Source organism: Phoenix dactylifera, unplaced genomic scaffold (genome assembly GCF_009389715.1).
Source record: "Phoenix dactylifera cultivar Barhee BC4 unplaced genomic scaffold, palm_55x_up_171113_PBpolish2nd_filt_p 001268F, whole genome shotgun sequence".
Taxonomy (NCBI): Eukaryota; Viridiplantae; Streptophyta; class Magnoliopsida; order Arecales; family Arecaceae; genus Phoenix; species Phoenix dactylifera.
This window is the reverse complement of record NW_024068601.1, coordinates 98,437-118,333: the sequence shown is the minus strand read 5'-3', so window position 1 is coordinate 118,333 and position 19,897 is coordinate 98,437. Positions and strand designations below refer to the sequence as shown.

At 38.4% G+C, this 19,897-nt stretch overlaps 1 protein-coding gene across 10 annotated transcripts in view; it reads right to left on the bottom strand.

The window, feature by feature from the left end:
* Window positions 1–2,637: 2,637 nt before the first annotated feature.
* The window catches only part of LOC103695484 (probable peptide/nitrate transporter At3g43790), a 58,553-nt gene continuing 41,293 nt past the window's right edge, over window positions 2,638–19,897 (bottom strand). For 7 of the 10 annotated variants that reach the window (XM_039121898.1, XM_008776832.4, XM_008776824.4 and 4 more), the window contains 2 exons: window positions 15,549–15,592; window positions 2,638–4,191 (listed from right to left, as the gene is read on the bottom strand). In XM_039121898.1, coding sequence (XP_038977826.1) covers window positions 4,088–4,191; window positions 15,549–15,592 — 148 coding nt within the window. In that variant the 3' untranslated portion in view covers window positions 2,638–4,087. Of the gene's footprint in view, window positions 4,192–4,297; window positions 4,404–15,177; window positions 15,440–15,548; window positions 15,593–16,486; window positions 16,667–19,897 lie in introns of those variants that run through there. The other 3 variants (XR_005509711.1, XR_005509712.1, XM_039121899.1) reach the window with 3 other exon arrangements.

The following is a 19,897-nucleotide window of genomic DNA, read 5'->3' as shown; positions in this document are numbered from 1 at the left end:
CGGCCCCACGGCGATTCCACATAAGTATCTTCATACTACCGTATCGGCCCTCCTCCCGATCTGCTTTAGGATCTGCTTGTGCTGGGAGCATGGCAGCAATAACTTCTCCCCTTCCACTGTAGCGTCCACCACAGGCCCTCCCGTGCCAGCCGACCCTTGAACCGTGCCAAACGCCCCCCCATCCTTCTTAAGCGGGTGCCATACTCCCGGTTTTCCTCCACGGCTCTCAACAGTGTCGGCCTTCCCCGTTCCCGTGCCATCCGCCTTCCTTCATTTGAGCCCCATCTCCTCCGCCGCCGGCAATAGCCGCAGGCCCACCATTGACGACGAACGCGTCGCCTTGGCCGTGCTCACGCCGGCCACCCGTGGGGGCTTTTTCAATGTCATCATACAGGTGGACCAAAATAGATTTCCCAAGATTTATCGTAAGGCTTGACACCAATTTAAACCCAATTACATTAAACTTAAGAGCCCTCAGATTAGTCTTTCCATCCTCACAAAAAAAACAAGGCCACGGTGCAAATTTAGAGATTCTTGATAATCTCTTAGATTGCCCGCTCCTCAGAAAATTAGATTCCATAGCTCTTCTGAAGTATTTGCTTAGAACATCAATCACCAGAAAGAAGAGACAAGGGGAGTGGGTCCCCCTACCTCAGCTCCTCTTGCACTAAATCCAGCCTCCATTTGGTTTCGAACAGCAAGCAATCTTGCCAGAAGATAGGTAGGATCAAACCCTCTCCCTCCATTTTGCACGAAAGCCTCTCCATTCAGGCAACTCCAAAAAGAACTCACAGCTGTCTAATCCAAAGCCCCGCACCCTGTTACCTTAAAGCCCTTATACCTCTTTCTATCACACGCATACATAGAAACTCGTGTCTCTCTCTTTATAGGAAACTATGTTAATCTCTCTCTCACACGCACACAAATACATAGAAACAAACTGTAATCTCTCTCTCATTACCCCATAAGTTCTGAATTTGAAAATTTTTAAGTTTGATAACGTTCTAAACCTATTAATATACAAATTCTCATTTGTTTTTCTCCTATTTGAATGGTTGTTGAGTTCATATATGTAACACCCAGCCTAACTAATAAAAAGCAGCGCCTAATCCACTTGAATGGTTCATGTGTAAGAGTTGCAGTATGAGATGAATGAAAAAAAGATAGAGCTTGTTCGACTTAGAGTAGGAGACAAATTCCTTCATTTCGATTTCCTACGAAAGCTAGAAAACCTAGCTTTTATTGACTTTTTTAAGACTCCTATATCTCCTTTTACCTCATTGCTAATAGGTTTTACTGATCACCGCTGCTAGACAACTGTCGGCTCCTTGCCCCTTCTCCTCTTGATTTCTAACGATCTTTGCTTAACTAGAAATTTTAGTTAAACACTCGCTAGAGTCTTAGGTTCTAAGAGAGATTGTCAAAATTATTTAAATCTATAGTTTAGTTTCGCTAACTAGGTAAGTAATGATATACTTTTCTAGATTTTTTATTTATCAAATAAATTGTTAATCAATTCATATGTAATTTAGAAATTTAATGAGATGATGTTTCAAATGAAAAATAGATATGTAATTCATAGTAATTTTTTTCGGACTATTGTTATATTATTATTAATCTTATATCGTATATGGATATTTTGATTGGATTATGATATATATTATTTTGTAAAAAAGCCTTGATATGGATCAGATTTGAACTTTTAACCTAATTATGTACTGGACACTTCCAATTGAGGATTATGCATTGACCATTTGACTATTATTAAGGTCATTGATGTTGCTTTTGGCCCTACCACAGGATATAAATATTGTATTACGACCCACTCCACAAGGTATAAGTGCGATTCTATTTTTGCCTAGCCATGAGAATAAGTTATGGCTATAGTTAAAAGCTACTGAGTTAAATGTTATTTATTTCGAATTGGATTTACGATACATAGATGAATATTTAAAAGATATGGATTTTAATGTATTTGTATATTGAAAAAAAATTGGTTATATCTTTACATTGATTCGTGGTAATTTGTATTTTATTATTGTATCTTGTGCTATTAAATAAATTATCTAGTTAGGATATTCAGTACTTACTGGGCTGTCAAGCTCATTATCCTTTCTTTTTTTTCAGATTTTGAGAACTAAGATGACACGGGGTTATGATCGGAGAGTGGCTAGAGGCCAACTTTGACATCTTTAGTTTAGCTCAAGATTTGACTAAAGTTTAATGTAAGACTTTTTAAATATTATTGGTTTTCTAAAATATTAAAATTTAATTTTATTTATTTATTCCACTATTTGTTTATGATATTACAATAAGATACCTTAAATGCTTACGAGGAAGATTCTCTATGAGTATGCAGCAATGCCGCGATGCCTAGCTCGGATCTTGGGTTGGGGCCATAACAATATATGTGGACATTGCGAAAAATAAAAAATGGTGGGGAAACAAATACCATATTTTTCAATACTCAAACCCTAACTTGACCTACTTCTTCAATAGGTAGGGTTGAATAAATGTAGACCACGGTGATCTAGGGGAACCAATCCTACAGCATCCCCTTTACATGTTTTAAGATGTCTATTAGATGACTAGGTATTATTGTGTATCTATATTTTAGATTATTTTTTCTCAAAAATAATCATTAACTTTTTGGGGATATTTTTCTGATAGATGTAAGTACAGTTCAATTTTAGACGTGACTGGAATGAGTGCACTACAATGAACCTCAAGCAACTTTCAATTCAATACTATTTGAGCTATTATAATTCTTAGGTCTCTCATTCATCAATCTCTTTATTCACTTTCCCTCGTGTAAGACCTATATGTAAATTCTGATCTACGCATAAATTTAGTTTCCTTTATTCGCATTACCTGTTGCGTATCTTTGTGTAGTGTCCCCTCTAAGCACCAAGTTGCAACAGACTGCGCTTTCATGAATCTTTGAATCTATCCTACGATTCATTAATCTGATTTATAATTGATTTTCAGTTAGTAATATATACAATCTGCCCTTGTAACTTCTTGTTTATCTTTGCTTCCCCTCAGGAATGGAGGCCAAAACTGATGGGTGGGAAGAAAACTTGGGACCTTCACAACCTTGGAAATATATGATACATCCTTTTATAATAACCTCACGGTAGAAAGTAACACTGAAGATACTCCTCATCTATCAGTTGGTCTGCCATTAGAAAGAAGAACCTTAAACATCCGGTAAACAGAGTCCAAACAAGAATTTCCTCATAAAAGTCCGAACAAGAAAGATACTAAACAATCAATCTCTTAACCAGCAACTCCATTCATATCCAGATAAAGAAATCCCACAATTGTCCATCTAGCACTCTAAAACCTAAACTTTGAGAACTAAGAAAAAAAGGGGAAAACGCATCATCTTACGTTAACATCTCCCTAGTCTCTCTGCTTAAAAGAAATAGTAATGCCAAATAATCTTTAATCACAAAAAAGGGTTCTACATTTCGCATGCATTGCATAAGATCTAGTGTGAAAATATTCCCAAACCTCTTACTTTCCCTTGCATCGTGTGGGTTTGCAAGGCAGTGCATATCAAATAGGGATCATCATACCTCAAAACTGGCAAACTTTTGCAGAACATTAAAATGGTTGAGGTATAGCGTCACCTATGGACTGACACTTTTTTGTTTTTTTCTTTTTAACTAATAAGACCAGACTTCTTTACAGGCAGAGGGACAAGGCAACATAAATCTGGGAGGTTTATACGGTCTATCATGACATCTGTTGGAAAGATTTTCTCCGAGTGCAATTCTGCACTAAAAAAGGGAAGATGAATCCATTTACATTGACAAGAAATACGCTCAGAGAATTGTGGTTACCTAGATTTCAGTGCAGACTCATTTGATGAGTAATCAATCTCCTGAATTATATATATGGATAAGATGAACAATTACCAAAATATCACATTTTACCATTATATTTGCTCATAATTGCACCTCAACTTCTATAACATCAAAATCATATGAAAGAAAAAAAAAAATGTTAAAAATGTGTATCAACTCTGTTTCAGTTGTGTAGCCCATGCATACATCACTTCTTCAACCTGGCATTCAGACCTCTAGGTAGTACTCTTTCTACTTGGTTGAGTTAAGAAGGGTTTGAAGGTCAGTAAGAGCCCCACAAATCCAACAATATTCAAGACGAAAAAAACCATATGATCACCTACAAAGAATGGACCAATTAGATATCTAGAAAAATGAGTTCAATTCACAGAAATCAGCATAATGAACTTTAAAGATTTTACTCCAAATAGTTCAAGTTATTGAACCTTTGGTTCAAGAAGTCAAATTCAGATGATGAGATCCCATTTATCTTTTATCTCTTCTAAAGCAATCCCCCAGATTTGTATATGGACCTCCTTGATGGGCAAGTTGCTGACCATATATTGTATAAAATTAACATGTTTAATATTAGACTTATGTATTTGCATGTGTTAAATGATAAACAAGCTGATAAAGTGAAGATCTGAATCCAGAACATAACTCAGATGTAGCCGAAATGAGTCCATTAGAAGTAGATAATTTTATCACGTTCTGATACAAAGTGATGAGAGCACAAAAGTGCAATCGTCATACCATCTTAATTAGTATTATAGTTAATCATTAATGATAAAATTAACTAATTAACGTTGTATTTGTGTTTGAGTGCAAGTAATCCGAGAGACCCAATAACATTAGGTTTGAGCTCAGCTCATCGCAGTGTGCCAGCCAGCAACAGCCCAAACCGCGCGGGCCCAATCCTACCATGACCTAGTCAAGCACATTTGCCCCGAGCGATTTCCCACATTGTGCTAACCATCCCACGGTTCATCATCAGCATCACATCTTCAACACGTAGCGATGTCCCAGCATCCGCGCCGTCCATCGGATCACCATCATCTTCAGCCTTCAACCCCAACGCCTCAAGCCACGTCATAGTGCCAGCCCATCCGCATCCCAGCAGCTGGATTACCGGCTCCCTCTGTTGGCAAGCCATCGTCCGGATCCGCCTTCCAAATCACCGGAAGAAGGAAATAGGAAGCACCCAGCAGCTCTTCCGTGATCTCCTTACGCGATCAAAATCCCAGCGGCCAGCCCCTCTTCCGTGATCCCAGCAACGCCCGACTCACAGTCGTCCGCACGTCCTCATCTTCCGTGATCAACGCCACAGCATCCCGTGGCATCTTCCATTTCAGCGCGTCCCCACCGCTCTTGATTCTCCTCCCGGAATCCCGCGTCCGTCCGTGATCCCAGCGCCTCGCAGTTGCTGCTAGCGCGTCCTCACCGCGCCTCACAGCCATCCGCGCCTTCCGCATCAGGCGTCCGGCGATCCCGCATCCGTGGTCCAAAGAAGAAAGTCCTCCAGATGAGCGATCTGCCCAGCAACCGCGTTCTACACGCGGTGAAAATGCCCAGATCGCCTTCCATATTCACCGCTCTCCAAGGGCTATAAGAAGGGGGGGGAGAAACAGAGAGGGAGGAGGGGAGCGCTCGGTTGTGGGCCAAAGAAACAGAGGAAGGGAAGCTCTGTTCCAAAGAAAAAAAAGAGAGAGTTTTGAGTTTGTGCTCTGTTTTCAAACAAAGCACGTTGTTGTTCTTCTTTTTCTTTTTATTTTTTTTGTTTTATTTAATTAAGAGCAGTGTTATTTTAATGTCATGTCCAATCTGGTGACTGAAATGAACAACTTAAGTAAAAAGTTTGATGCTTTCACTGTTTTCACTAGCTCGATTCATATAAAGAGTTAAATCCCATCATGAAAGTGGAATACGAATCACATGACTTTATATCTTGTGTAACAGTTCTGAGCATTTAGTGGAATGTTGTCTTAGTTTACTCAACATTAAGGCTGAGCAGGCAAATGCTCTAAACTTATATAGTGCCTTCAAGAAGCCCACTCCCAATTCATTCAGCCCAGTCTACCATCCTGATAATAGGTTCCACCCAAATTTCTCATACAAGCAAAATGAACCTATTCAGCATCAAGGTGGTCCACCAGGTTTTCATAGAAACTTTCCCGATAGGTCCATCACAAATGAACCAACCTTTAGTTCCATCTGTACCTCCTTACAATACCCCTATCCCACAAAATCTTCACATTAGAAACCATGATGGCTAACATGATGAAACAACAACAAGACTTTTATCCAACAGCAACAACAGACCAACATGGCTCAAACCCAGACTAACCAATTCCATGCGCAAGCATTGCAAAACTTGAGGTTAGTCTAAGCCAAATAGCAAACTCTCTAGGGATAGGAAGAAAGGTGAACTACCTAGTCAGCCAGTGCCTAACCCTAGTAGGCAACAGAATCAAGAGCCAAGAGGCCAGTTTCAGATTGATTCTAATGGAAACCTTACCCATGAAGTCAGGCAATTACCACTTTACGGTCTGGCAAGAAAGTGGACAACAAAGTCAACTTCCTGTACAAGAAAAAGAAGAAAAGCATGAACCGAACCCCACTCAGAAAAAGGCACAAGAACAGGGAACACAAGGAATAGAGGAGAAACCAATAGAGACATACACACCCAAGGCTCCCTTTCCTAGTAGACTACAAGACTCAAAGAAAAAATCTCAGTACGATAAATCATGGAAGTCTTTAAAAATGTCCAAATAAATTTACCCTTCCTAGATGCCATTAGACAGATCCCCTCCTATACAAATTCTTAAAAGACCTAACCACGGTGAAAAAGAAAACCAGTATTCCTAGGCAAGCTGTGATCGGTGAAAAAAAACCAGTATTCCTAGACAAGCTGTGATGGCGGCACAAGCCTCATCTCTTATTCAACAACAGATTGCCCCAAAATACAAGGACCCTGGTTGCCCCACTGTTGAAATTAAAATAGGAGAAACCATCATTCGGAGAGCTCTCCTAGATTTAGGAGCTAGCGTTGAACCTGTTATCCTATTCTGTTTACACAGAGTTGGGTTTGGGGAAATTAAACCCACAAACATCACTCTTTCAATTAACATATAGGACTGTGAAGTATCCTAAGGGAATTGTAGAGGATGTAATTGTAAAGGTAAATGAGTTTTACTATCCTGTGGATTTTGTAGTTCTCGAAACTGAACCAGTGAAAAATCTAGGTAGTCACATCTCGGTAATCCTTGGCAGACCATTTTTGGCCACTTCAAATGCTGTGATCAGTTGCCGAAATGGGATAATGACCTTAGCATTTGGAATCTTGACCGTCCAACTCAATGTCTTTCACAGTAGTAATCAACCATCTGAGATGGATGATTTAGAAGAAATTCACATGATTGAGAATATAAACAGCAAATCCTTCGAGGAATCAAGTTATTCTAATCCACTAGAAAGATGTTTGGCCCAATTCAGTCAAGATTGTGAGGAGGAAAAGTCGAATCAGGAGGTTAATGCATTGTTAGATTCCATTCCTGTAATGGATACTAGCAGATGGGCTTACTAAATTTGAATCATTACCTATACCTGAATCCCAGCTAGTACCTTCAAGTGTCAAACCTCCCCAGCTTGAACTTAAAGAATCTGCCTGAAAACTTAAAATATGCATTTTCTCGGGGACACAACATCTTACCTGTGATTATTGCATCAAATTTAACTAAAGAACAGGAGAGAAGTTGTTTAAATATCCTTCAGAAAAATCAAGAAGCAATCAGCTGGTCTATAGCTGATATTAAGGGAATTAGTCCTTCTGTGGTCCAACCTAAAATTCATCTATAAGAGGATGCAAAAACCTCTAAAGAACCACAAAGACGACTTAACCCAGTCATGAAGGATGTGGTTCGAGCTGAAATCATTAAACTCTTAGATGCAGGGATTATATATCCTATTTCTGACAGCCAATGGGTTGAGCCCAATTCAAGTCGTACCAAAGAAATCTGGAATCACTGTGATTAAGAATGACCACAATGAATTAGTCCCAACTCGAATCCAAACTGGATGACGAGTATGCATCGACTACAGAAAACTGAACGTCATGACTAGAAAAGACCACTTCCCACTACCCTTCATTGACCAAATGTTAGAACGTCTAGCTGGCCACTCTCATTACTGTTTTCTTGATGGTTATTCTGGATATAACCAAGTTCCAATTGCACGTGAGGATCAAGAGAAAACCACATTCACCTGTCCTTATGGCACTTTTGCCTATCGTCGCATGCCTTTTGGGTTATGCAATGCACCGGCTACATTCCAGCGGTGTATGATGAGCATTTTCTCCGACATGGTGGAGAAATTTTTAGAAGTTTTTATGGATGACTTTTTTGTATTCGGATCTAATTTTAATGAATGTCTCCATCACTTGACCCTTGTTGTAGAACGATGTAAAGAGAAAAATTTAGTTCTTAACTAGAAAAAATATCATTTTATGGTCCAATCAGGTATTATTTTGGGACACATTGTGTCACAAAGGGGAATCCGAGGTGGATAAAGCCAAAGCAGAATTAATTGCCAAGTTACCACCTCCCAAAACTGTTAGGAAAGTCGAATCCTTTTTAAGGCATGTGGGTTTTTACCGCCGCTTTATCAAGGATTTCAGTAAATTGTTGAAACCCTTATGCGATCTGTTGGCGAAAGATGCTACTTTTAATTTTTTCGCCAATTTGTATAACTGCTTTCGAAGACTAAAATCTGAACTAACCTCAGCACCCATCATAAGGTCCCCAGATTGGAATCTGCCATTTGAAATCATATGTGATGCATCTGATTATGCAATAGGTGCCGTCCTAGGTCAGCCAATGGGGAAGCTTCCCCATGTGATTCATTATGCGAGCAAAACTCTGAATGACGCCCAACTCAACTATTCTACCACTGAAAAAGAGTTGTTGGCTGTTGTCTTTGCTCTTGACAAATTTCGTCCCTATCTAATAGGATCCAAGGTCCTTATTTATTCTGATCATGCCGCCCTTAAGTACCTTCTCACAAAGAAGGATGCCAAGGCAAGACTCATTCGTTGGATCCTATTGCTTCAAGAATTTGATCTTGAAATACGAGATAAAAAGGGATCTGAAAATATTGTAGCTGACCACTTGTCCAGATTAATTGTTGAATCATCTAGAGAATCCATGCCTGTGTCCGAGACCTTCCCTAATGAACAATTAATGATGATTTCCCATATCAATGTTCCATGGTATGCTGATGTAGTCAACTATCTAGTTACTGAACGAATACCCAGTTCATGGACCAAACAAGAGAAATTCTGCTTCCTAGCTCGTGTAAAATAGTATTTTGGGATGAACCATACTTGTTCAAATACTGTCCTGATCAAATCATCAGACGATGCATCCCTAAACACGATCAAAGGAATGTCCTTTGCTTTGTCATGACTATGCTTGTGGTGGTCATTTTAGTGGGAAGAAAACTGCTGCAAAAAGTTTTGCAGTGCGGATTTTATTGGCCCACACTTTTTCGAGATGCGCATGACTATTGTAAATCTTACGATCGATGTCAATGATTAGAAAAACTTTCGAGAAAGAATGAGATGCCCCTGAACCCTATCTTAATTATAGAAATCTTCGATGTTTGGGGTATTGATTTTATTGGGTCCTTTTCCTATGTCGTTTGGGCATCAGTACATTCTTGTGGGCAGTTGACTATGTATCAAAATGGATTGAGGCAATCGCGTGTAAGACCAATGATCACAAAGTGGTGATCAAGTTTCTTAAAGAATCTATCTTTGCTCGTTTTGGCACCCCTCGTGCTATCATTAGTGATGGGGGGAAAACATTTTTGTAATAAAATCTTTAAAGCCCTTATGAGAAAGTACAACATTAATCACAAGGTCAGTACACCATATCATTCACAAACAAGTGGACAAGTCGAAATTTCCAATCGGGAGATCAAGACCATCTTTGAAAAAACTGTTCATACATCTCGGAAGGATTGGTCTCTTAGGCTAACAGATGCACTGTGGGCATATCGGACGGCTTACAAAACACCAATTGGAATGTCTCCATATAGAACTGTCTATGGCAAGGCCTGCCATTTACCTGTCGAGTTAGAACGCAAGGCCTATTGGGCGATTAAAAATTTAAATTTCAATCTTGACAAAACGGGAGAACATAGGAAGCTTCAACTCGATGAGCTTGAAGAAATTAGAAACGATGCTTACGAGTGTACCAAGAAGTACAAAGATCGCATGAAAATCATGCATGATAAAATGATCATTCGTAAGGAATTTCACCAAGGACAAAAAGTCCTTCTATATGATTCTCGATTACATCTATTCCCTGAAAACTTAAATCTCGCTGGACTGGCCCATACATAGTAGAGAAAGTGCATCTGCATGATGCAGTAGTAATATGCAATACCAAGGATGGTAGGTCCTTTCAAGTCAATGGACATCGTTTAAAACCATACCTTGAGTATCTGAGTCCAGAAGTTGAAAAAACACTTCTGACCGACCCTGTCTATATGAATGAATTAGAATTGTCTGGCTGAAGACATAAAACTTAGCGCTCTTGGAAGGCAAACCCAACATGTAAATATTATAAATAAATTAATTAATTAATTTAAAAAAACAATAAATTACTAACATGCAGGTTTGGGGGATTTTGCCCCAATTTTCAATTTACCCACCCATATCAGGTAACTTCTTCTCTGTCCTTTTACTGCTTTAAATTGTCTTTAACATTGAGGACAATGTTAGATTTAGGTTTGGAGGTATTTTTAAGCATTTGGAATTTTTTTTAAAAAAAAGTTTTTAGTTAAAATTTTTGAAATTAGAAAAAAAAATTACAACACACAAGGTATATAAAATCTAAGAGCCCAATGACTAGTCGAAAGTAGTGCAAAGTGAGTTCTTTTTATTAAGTTCCTTTTAGTGAGTTGTAAGCTAATTAGTGCTTTGAATTTCACAATACATCTGGCCTGCATTTTCTAAGGTATAGGTTCGACATTGTGTTGAAAATATGGGAGCAACCTCGAATCCTGATGAACCATCTTTTTCTGATCCAAAAAAAAAAATGGTGGATTTAGTCAGGTACATCGAAAAGGGCTACCTATTATCAAAAGTCAGCGGGCTTGTGATGAGGAACCCGAGTATAGGTCCGTAGGAGACTCTTGATGCCCGACACCTCCAACCAACTGGTGTGAGAATTGTCGACTAATTGCTCGCTACATGGAGGAATCATCACAGGAGTAAAAGTGCACAATATATACATTATCATGTTTTTTAAAAAAAATAAATAAATAAATTCTGTATATTGACCTTAAGAAAGACAATAGTGTGAAAGCCATCGTTGCAAAAATTCGAATAAACTGGAATATTACAGATAAAGCCCATGAGGTATTAAAGTAAACATCCACAACTCTCGAAATTCTGCAGATAAGATGATTTTGGAATCAGCAATTAGGTCTTGTCCGACCAATTCTTGGAAACTACTAGCATTAGCGATATTTTGGAGATCCAAAACCTTAGCTTGTGCATGGTCCAGACTTCACTGAGCACTCAAGTATAAATAAGTCTGACAACTTCCTAACAGAAAACTTAATGACTTTAACTTAAATTGCATACTAACCTAGAATTTGGGCTACTTAGTAATTAAAACCTTGTGTGCTTTTGAAATTCTTATCAGTTATATACTTGAAATTAGACTTTCATTTCAAAAAAAAAAAAGGGATTGAAGTTTGTGGGTAACTTCACTGCAAACCCTCACGAGATAACACTCGTCTACTAGGGTAACCTAGGGGTTTAACGGCTTGTCGCACGTGCTAAGTGCAATCGTGGTGCTCTACGAAAGTGAGTATTTATTTTAGTTCATATATATAATAATAATTAATACTAAATAATATAATAATAATAATAAAACTTTTGCAATCTTATTTTCTCATTTTCGCACTAAATTGCTAGAGACTAGCAATAAGCTGGTTGGGGGGTGTGATGAGAGCACAAAAGTGCAATCGTCATACCATCTTAATTAGTATTATAGTTAATCATTAATGATAAATTAACTAATTAACGTTGTATTTGTATTTGAGTGCAAGTAATCCAAGAGACCCAATAACATTGGGTTTGAGCTCAGCTCATTCCCAGTGTGCCAGCCAGCAACAGCCCAAACCGCACGGGCCCAATCCTACTATGACCTGGTCAAGCACATTTGCCCCCGAGCGATTTCCCACATTGTGCTAGCCATCCCACGGTTCATCAGCATCACATCTTCAACACGTAGCGATGTCCCAGCATCCGCGCCGTCCATCAGATCACCATCATCTTCAGCCTTCAATCCCAACGCCTCAAGCCACGTCATAGTGCCAGCCCATCCGCATCCCAGCAGCTGGATTACCGGCTCCCTCCGTTGGCAAGCCATCGTCCGGATCCGCCTCCCAAATCACCGGAAGAAGGAAATAGGAAGCACTCAGCAGCTCTTCTGTGATCTCCTTACGCGATCAAAATCCTAGAGGCCAGCCCCTCTTCCGTGATCCCAGCAACGCCCGACTCACAGCCGTCCGCACGTCCTCATCTTCTGTGATCAACGCCACAGCATCCCGTGGCATCTTCCATTTCAGCGCGTCCCCGCCGCTCTTGATTCTCCTCCCGGAATCCCGCGTTCGTCCGTGATCCCAGCGCCTCACAGTAGCTGCCAACGCGTCCTCACCGCGCCTCACAGCCATCCGCGCCTTCCGCATCAGGCGTCCGGCGATCCCGCATCCATGGTCCAAAGAAGAAAGTCCTCCAGATGAGCGATCCGCCCAGCAACCACATTCTACACGCGGTGAAAATGCCCAGATCGCCTTCCATATTCACCGCTCTCCAAGGGCTATAAGAAGGGGGGAAGAAACAGAGAGGGAGGAGGGGAGCGCTCGGTTGTGGGCCAAAGAAACAGGGGAAGGGAAGCTCTATTCCAAAGAAAAAAAAAAAGAGAGTTTTGAGTTTGTGCTCTGTTTTCAAACAGAGCACCTTGTTGTTCTTTTTTTTCTTTTTATTTTTTTTGTTTTATTTTAATTAAAAGCAGTGTTGTTTTTAATTTTAATTAAGAGTTTTATTTGTAACTCTTTCTGTTACAATTTTACTGGAGAGTTTTATTTTAAGAGCTTTAGATTTGCAATTTTAATTTATGTTTTTCACATTCTATAATTTTTCTTTTCATGCAATATATGAAATTCTCTCTCATGCAATCTAGGTTCCAGGCTTTAATCTTCTTAATCACTATTTTCATCCATGCCAAAGTTTTCCTTTGAATAGTTAAGTATTTCATGAAATTTATAAATGCTCTTTCGATTTCTAAGTACTTGTCTTTTCTTTATTTTAAAAATAATGAAGATTTTCTGGTAGACCAGAAAATCAGTCAACATCCCCGACGAAATGTTTTTCTTCTATCATTCAAAAATCGATTTCAAATCCGAGTGAACGTTTTAATTTTTATGCAACTCCAATCGCCTTCCTGTGGATCGACCTCTTACGATCACTATTCTTCGAGTAGAACAGGTAAGAGTAAAATTAATTTAAACTTTGTTTGTCGGTTCTAACAACGATCTGTCTAGCATATTTTTAGGTAGACAGGAATTGGACAACACAAAGTCAGAAGTTAAAATTACTTTCTGATTTACATTTAGCTTCAATAACGCAATTGCTATGGTACCAAAGTTCTGGTAAAATAGGATCAGTTTTTGATGTTAGCATACATCCTAATATAAAAATACAGGGGACTCAAATCAAATTTGAGATGATTATGTATCGCATAGATAAATTGGTACTTCTATGTATCTACTTGCATAGATCCTTAACATTGTGAACTGGGTGTTCGGCACAGGTGCCTTGCATCTTAAGGTGTCCCTAAGTGCCTGACGTGGAAACCTCCAACAACGTTAGCACTGGAACATGATATATTATATATGACCTCACTCACTCTTTCTTTTTGTATTTAATCTTTATGCATAAATATGTCTCTTTATACATACGAATCCACTCCCTCCATTTTGAACTAAAGCCTCCCCATTCAAGCAGCTCCCACCTGATCCCTAATGCAATATTGTTTCGAAACCAACTAATGATCTTCTTTTGTTGTTAGCAGATATGAGCTCCACTCTCATTGACGAAAATTCATCTTTTTCTCTCTGTGAATGTTGACTAATTCTCCCCACCCCACTGTGGCATGCCCCCACCCCCTTTGGCTTCTTTCTGTATACCGTTCTCTCACACACATACATAGAAACTGCTCGTGTGCATGTGCATGTTTGCATGTGTGCATGTGTGCATGTGTGCTTGTCTATGTGCACATACATGAATTTATGTATGTCTGTATGTATGAATATAGATAATGGAAATACCTAAACAATATCCTTTTGACGAAATGCTACCTAATCATTGTAAGAACAGCCTAACAAAAGATAAGACACCCCAAACATGAGGGAATGGGCTTTGAAAGATCGGATCTAGTTCACAAATAGCTGTGGTAACTTTATATTAAGAACACTGACAATTGAAGTGTCCCTAACCATGTCATGCCACATTGCACCATCTCCAACTGTCCAAAATTGCCGACAGTTGGTGATCCTTGCTAAAGTTCGGAGCAAGCATAAGAAATTGGCACCCATATTCTATTGTAGCATGACCCTGCAAGTGCTGCAAGGATCACGTGAGCTTTACCAATGATGTCTTCTTATTGTAGAAAACTAATCTTCTGCAGTTTCTTGTGTTGGCTTTTGTTTTATTTTTCAATTAATAACATTTTTCATGTTGCCACTGAATTTTAAAAGATGGCAAAGTGAAGATATTAAGGATGGAGTGGTAGGACTTTCATAGAAATAGGGTGTTGCACCCACAATAACCTTGCTTCTACATCTGCACCTGCTTTCTGAACCTTCCACCAAAACACTATCTTTAAGTGAAATCAGTAATAATTTAGCAATAAATGCACCATTCATTGGTTAGCTTTTCCTTGGAATTATTTATTCATTTCTTAATTATGATGACAAAATAAGTAATTCTTCATTACTTAATAGTACTAAGAAATGAAATGTTTTCTCTTTTTTGTTTTTTCTTGAGATTTATTCTCCCTTGTGCTTGCACTTAAGCTACCTTAGAAATATATTTTGGAATATATTTTGGTGTCATCACATCGGAACTTCATATGATTTGTTTTAGTGGATTAGGAACATTTCCAATTAAGATGTGCAAATATTTGAATTGAATTTGACTGAATTTAGGCTAATTTGATAATTTTCTCTGATTTAATATATGCAAAATAAAACTAAGTATGAACTAGAAGGTAGTTGACATGATTAAAAAGGCTCTTTACAAGCAATAATTTGCTGCTTAGATGCCAGGAGGTTTATTTGTGATGTTTGGCATGTTTGCTGTACTTGATTTCTTTGGGACTTTATATGACAACATCAAAGCTAATTAATAAAGCCTTACTATTAGTATATCATAATATAAGCTCTGCAACATACTTAGAACCATCAACGAACCAACAGGACACCATAGGCATCTAGAGGAACTCCACCGTGCAAATCTAGAACCCATCAATATCCGCTTTAACAGTTAAACTTCTATGTATAATTTCTTGAAATAGAGCAGGTTTATGCATTGTCGTGCACATTCAAGGCAAGAGTAAGTAATACCTGGTAAGAAGGAAGCTTTTTGACGGCTTTGTGCCCAGGAAAATCTGCAGATACACGCAACACGATTTTTTTTAAAAAAAAAGAAAAAGATAATTGGTGTTCAAGCACAACATTAGTACGGACAACTAAGAAAATTTAGGAACATTAACTGAAATTAAAAGATAAATCTTCAGATTATGTGGTTGACAAGCCGTTTAAATATGGGATCATCCAGATGTCCTGATCAATGGAGTTTCTAATGACTTCCAGGAGACTATTTGAAGCCTACCGGTTTTTCTCTATCATCTAATGTAAACTGATTAAACAAATGATAGTTGAAGTCACTTCTAACTTGTCAAGCTGAGGTGCAGCTTATGATGCTGTCTATAATTTGCACATTTTAAAAAACCTAGTAAGAGCAATCAAATGTTGCCACGAACAAGTTTCTTTTGTCACTTGCTGAAACATTCTGATTTTCAAGTAAAGTCTTTCAAATTATAATCATATGAGTCAGCAATTATCTATCACCATAGTCATGCAAGCGTTTGATATTGTTGAGTAAAGCAATTTACTGCATCTAGCTAAACAACCATACAACTTCATAACATGGATTGGATTTGTTCAGTACATAAAAACAAAACATAAAACAATTATTACATCATCTGGATTTATCTTGAAGAAAACAAAAATGTCCTGACAATTTAAAGATCCATTTTCAGCTCATCATTTATTAATTATATTTGAATTTTTTATGTTTAAAATTATGGTTCAAGTCAAGAATTATTAGTTGCAGACTATTTAAATAAAATAGAAATGCTTCAACTCATGATGCTGTATTTGTAAAGTAACATTGCATATACCTTTTCTTTTAAAAGAAAAAGTGAACAGTCACTCTGTTTTCATTTATGAAATGCAAACAAGAAAACATGAATGGTTCCCATTCAAGGGGAAAAGCTAACCAGAATAAGAAAATTCATAAGACCAAAGGTCACTCCCTTGTGATCTCCATTTTTTACTTGTCATCAACATCTAAATCCTCCTCAATTCACCACAAATCACCAAAAGCAGTTGAATCCTGTCTTATCCCCACATGCACCTGCTCAAGATTGCATTCACTTGCCCACCAAAATGTATACTTCCTGGTAACAGAATTCAGCTATTAGATATATCCTCGGTGAGAGAATACAACCAGATGCAGTCAGTGTTAGAGAGCTAGAACCCATTACATTAGGACTCAATAATTGCTGTTACTCAATTATAGTTTTATTTCTGGGTGTGCACCTTCTGAGCACCCTTAGTCCAATGTGTTTATGTGAATCCTTTCTTTGACTTTGGTATTCATTAAAAGAGACAGAAAACTAGGCCATGGCCTTCATGGCAATTTTTGAGCTCCCACCACCATAGTATGGCCCTTGATGCCGTGTTGTGGTGCTTACTCCCTCTTGGTCCCTAGCATGCTTTGCAGGCCTAAACCTACTACAGACTCAATGTGACTAAGCAGTAGCATGTGACCAAAAGGGGATAGGCCTTTTTGGTTAACTGGGTTTGTGAAGGTTATGGTAGTTGAGTCGGATTCAAAGAGTTCAGCATTTACATATAGAATGAGAATAAATTTAGAACTTTCTTGCCCTAGCCATGCTGGAAAAGGTAAAGAGATGAAGAGAAGGATAAAGAGAGTATGGAGGAAAAAAAAGGATAGGTTGATTAGGAAAAATTCATGGATGCTTAATAGGTTGTTTTGGCCTAAAAAAGGTAGGGAATATGTGTAAGAAGCTAGGGTTCATGTTGGTATACAGATGGGAAGTGATTTGGGTGCAAAATAGGGTCAAAAAGATCAAGTTTTGAGGGTTTTACGTGAGCTGGAAAAATAAAAACGGGAATAAAAATTTTGTTTGTTTTGTGAATTTGAAGGATAATTGGCGAATGGGTGGCTACAGGTTTGTTGCTTTTGGTTGCTAGGGTCTAGCGGGCATGCAATCAGATGCGAATTTGAGCTTTTAGGGTTCTGTAATTAAAGAAAAAGAAGCAGAAAATAGATAGATTTTCTAGGAATCACACCTAGAATCTCGTAGGCCACCAAGGATTAGAATTGCATCACATAACTCAAGAAGAAAGCATAATTGCTTAAAAATAAATTTTTGATTACCTTCATAATAAGAGATTACGCCCTTATTTATATAGTTCTAATACTCCTACTAGGACTTGGACTCCAAATAATAAATATGCAACTTAGACTAATAAGACCCCATTAAAGACTATAAAATTGCCTCAAAACATAAATAGACCTAAAATACAACCCATGAGCCCTACGACAAGCCCATGTCCAGAAAATCTGAAATATTACAAAACTACACCTCACTCTAAAAACTTACGAAAATGTTTATAAAACTGAACTAGCATTATAGTACTGCTGAAAACATAAAATTAAGATTCTATAATGACTAATTTATCCTAAGCAAGGTCCTAACAGGGTCCCGAATCATATAACACATTCCAAATCAAGGATTAGGCATTAGAACCAGCCTTAGGACACTTTTATAGGTCTTTAGTGGTTGCTGCCAACGTCCTCCATCAAAGAGAAGAGAGAAACAGGCAGCACTGAACCGCTAGTGCTGCAACATCTTTTTTCCTTACTTTTACTCCTCCCTTTTGATTTTTTGGTGATTAGTCTCTAATCTCTACCTTTCTCTCTTCCTCTCTTATGGGCACTGGATTCATCCATTTTGAACTACTAGTTTCCCACCATTGGCCTGCTTTCACCACCAGCATACTTTCATTGGCCAAAGGAAAAAAAGCAAAGAGAAAAGTAGAAAGCAAGAAGGGAGAAGGGAGGAGGAAGAAGAAAGTAAGCACAAGCTTCGCAACTCCACACCTAGGGCTGCCAAAAGAACAAGCTATCATGATGAGAAGCTCACTCATATTTGGCTTGCTCGAGTGGCAAGCAACCTGAATGGGAGCCAAGGACTAAGCTAGAAATATAAGCAACCCAAACACAAGCTATGAAGAGCTCATTTGTGTTCACTCAATATGTTTTGAAACATAAATTTGCTAATTGTCAACAAATTTTAGTATTTATTTGTTCAGTAAATAATTCTCGCAAGAGGAACAAAATGGCCTATATGCCTTGGTAGAGCATGTACCTTAGCAATAAGATTGTGATTTAACAGCTTGGATCAGTTAGCCTTATAAAATCTTCCCAAGGTAATCCTTTCTCTCCAAACTCCAAAAGAAGTGTCTCAATGGCGCAACCCACTACCTGTATCCCTCCATTGCCCTGAAGCCCCCAATCTTCTAAGGTTCCCAAGTCCCAACTTCATCTCCTTCCCTTTCCTCTTCTCCAAAGGTGAAAAACAATGTTGGAAAAGAGTGGCACTCCCAATCTCCTCTCCTCTCCTTGTATGTTCTTCCTCTACAGCATGCAGTAAAAAGGGTAATGAAACTGGTCATTCATTTTATCTTCATTTTCCACAACGGAGTATCAGGGTGTCAGTGACAATGACAATAGGTTCAAGATATAAAACAAAAATGATTGAAATCCACCCTCAATCTCAAGATTTTTTATGAACTTAATCTAAACCAAGGTACATCGTCTCGATACCGAGCCCTATATTGGTGCCACCCTATCATTGTACCGATACAGTATGGTATAGTGTCGGTATGCCCCCCGTATTGTGTATTGGTACCGAACCGGTATAGTACGGTATACCCTGTACAATATGGCGTATCATGATTTGAATTGTCAATATATGATCTAGGTCTCTTCACCCATGCCATTTTCTATACATCATGCCCTGCTCTCTCATTGTTGAGTGCTTACGCCCTTCCCTTAACAATTAATACCTCCTCTCTCATTGTTGAGTGCCTTAACCATTAATGAACCCAACCAAACCATGCTCAAGTGAGCTTGAATGGAGATGAACCATGCTTAAGCTTAGCCATTCTTAACTCTTGATAAGCTTGAGCTAGCCCTGTATAATTTCAACTAGGACTTTGCAACAAGTCCAACAGTCAAGTATGTCTGTATCCAAGAGTGCCAACTGCCAATAAATATCCTTTTACATACCTTTTGTGGTACAGTAAATATGTTTAGCTCACTGAATCAGTTACTATCAAATTAAAAAACTATAGAAAGAAGAAAGGGAAATTCTATAGACATAAAAAGGTGAAGAATACTGGATGTAAATTGACAGGATTTTTGAAAAAGAAACTGCATGCTATGCTGGAAAACATTGATTTTCATATTCAGAAGTTGCACTATGACTAGCAAAAAGCACAAGCTGTACTAGTAGTCAGAATCATATTATCAATGTTGGGAACCCGCCCATGCCGCTGATATTTCAAAAATTTTCAGATGGCAGCGGAATCGGCAT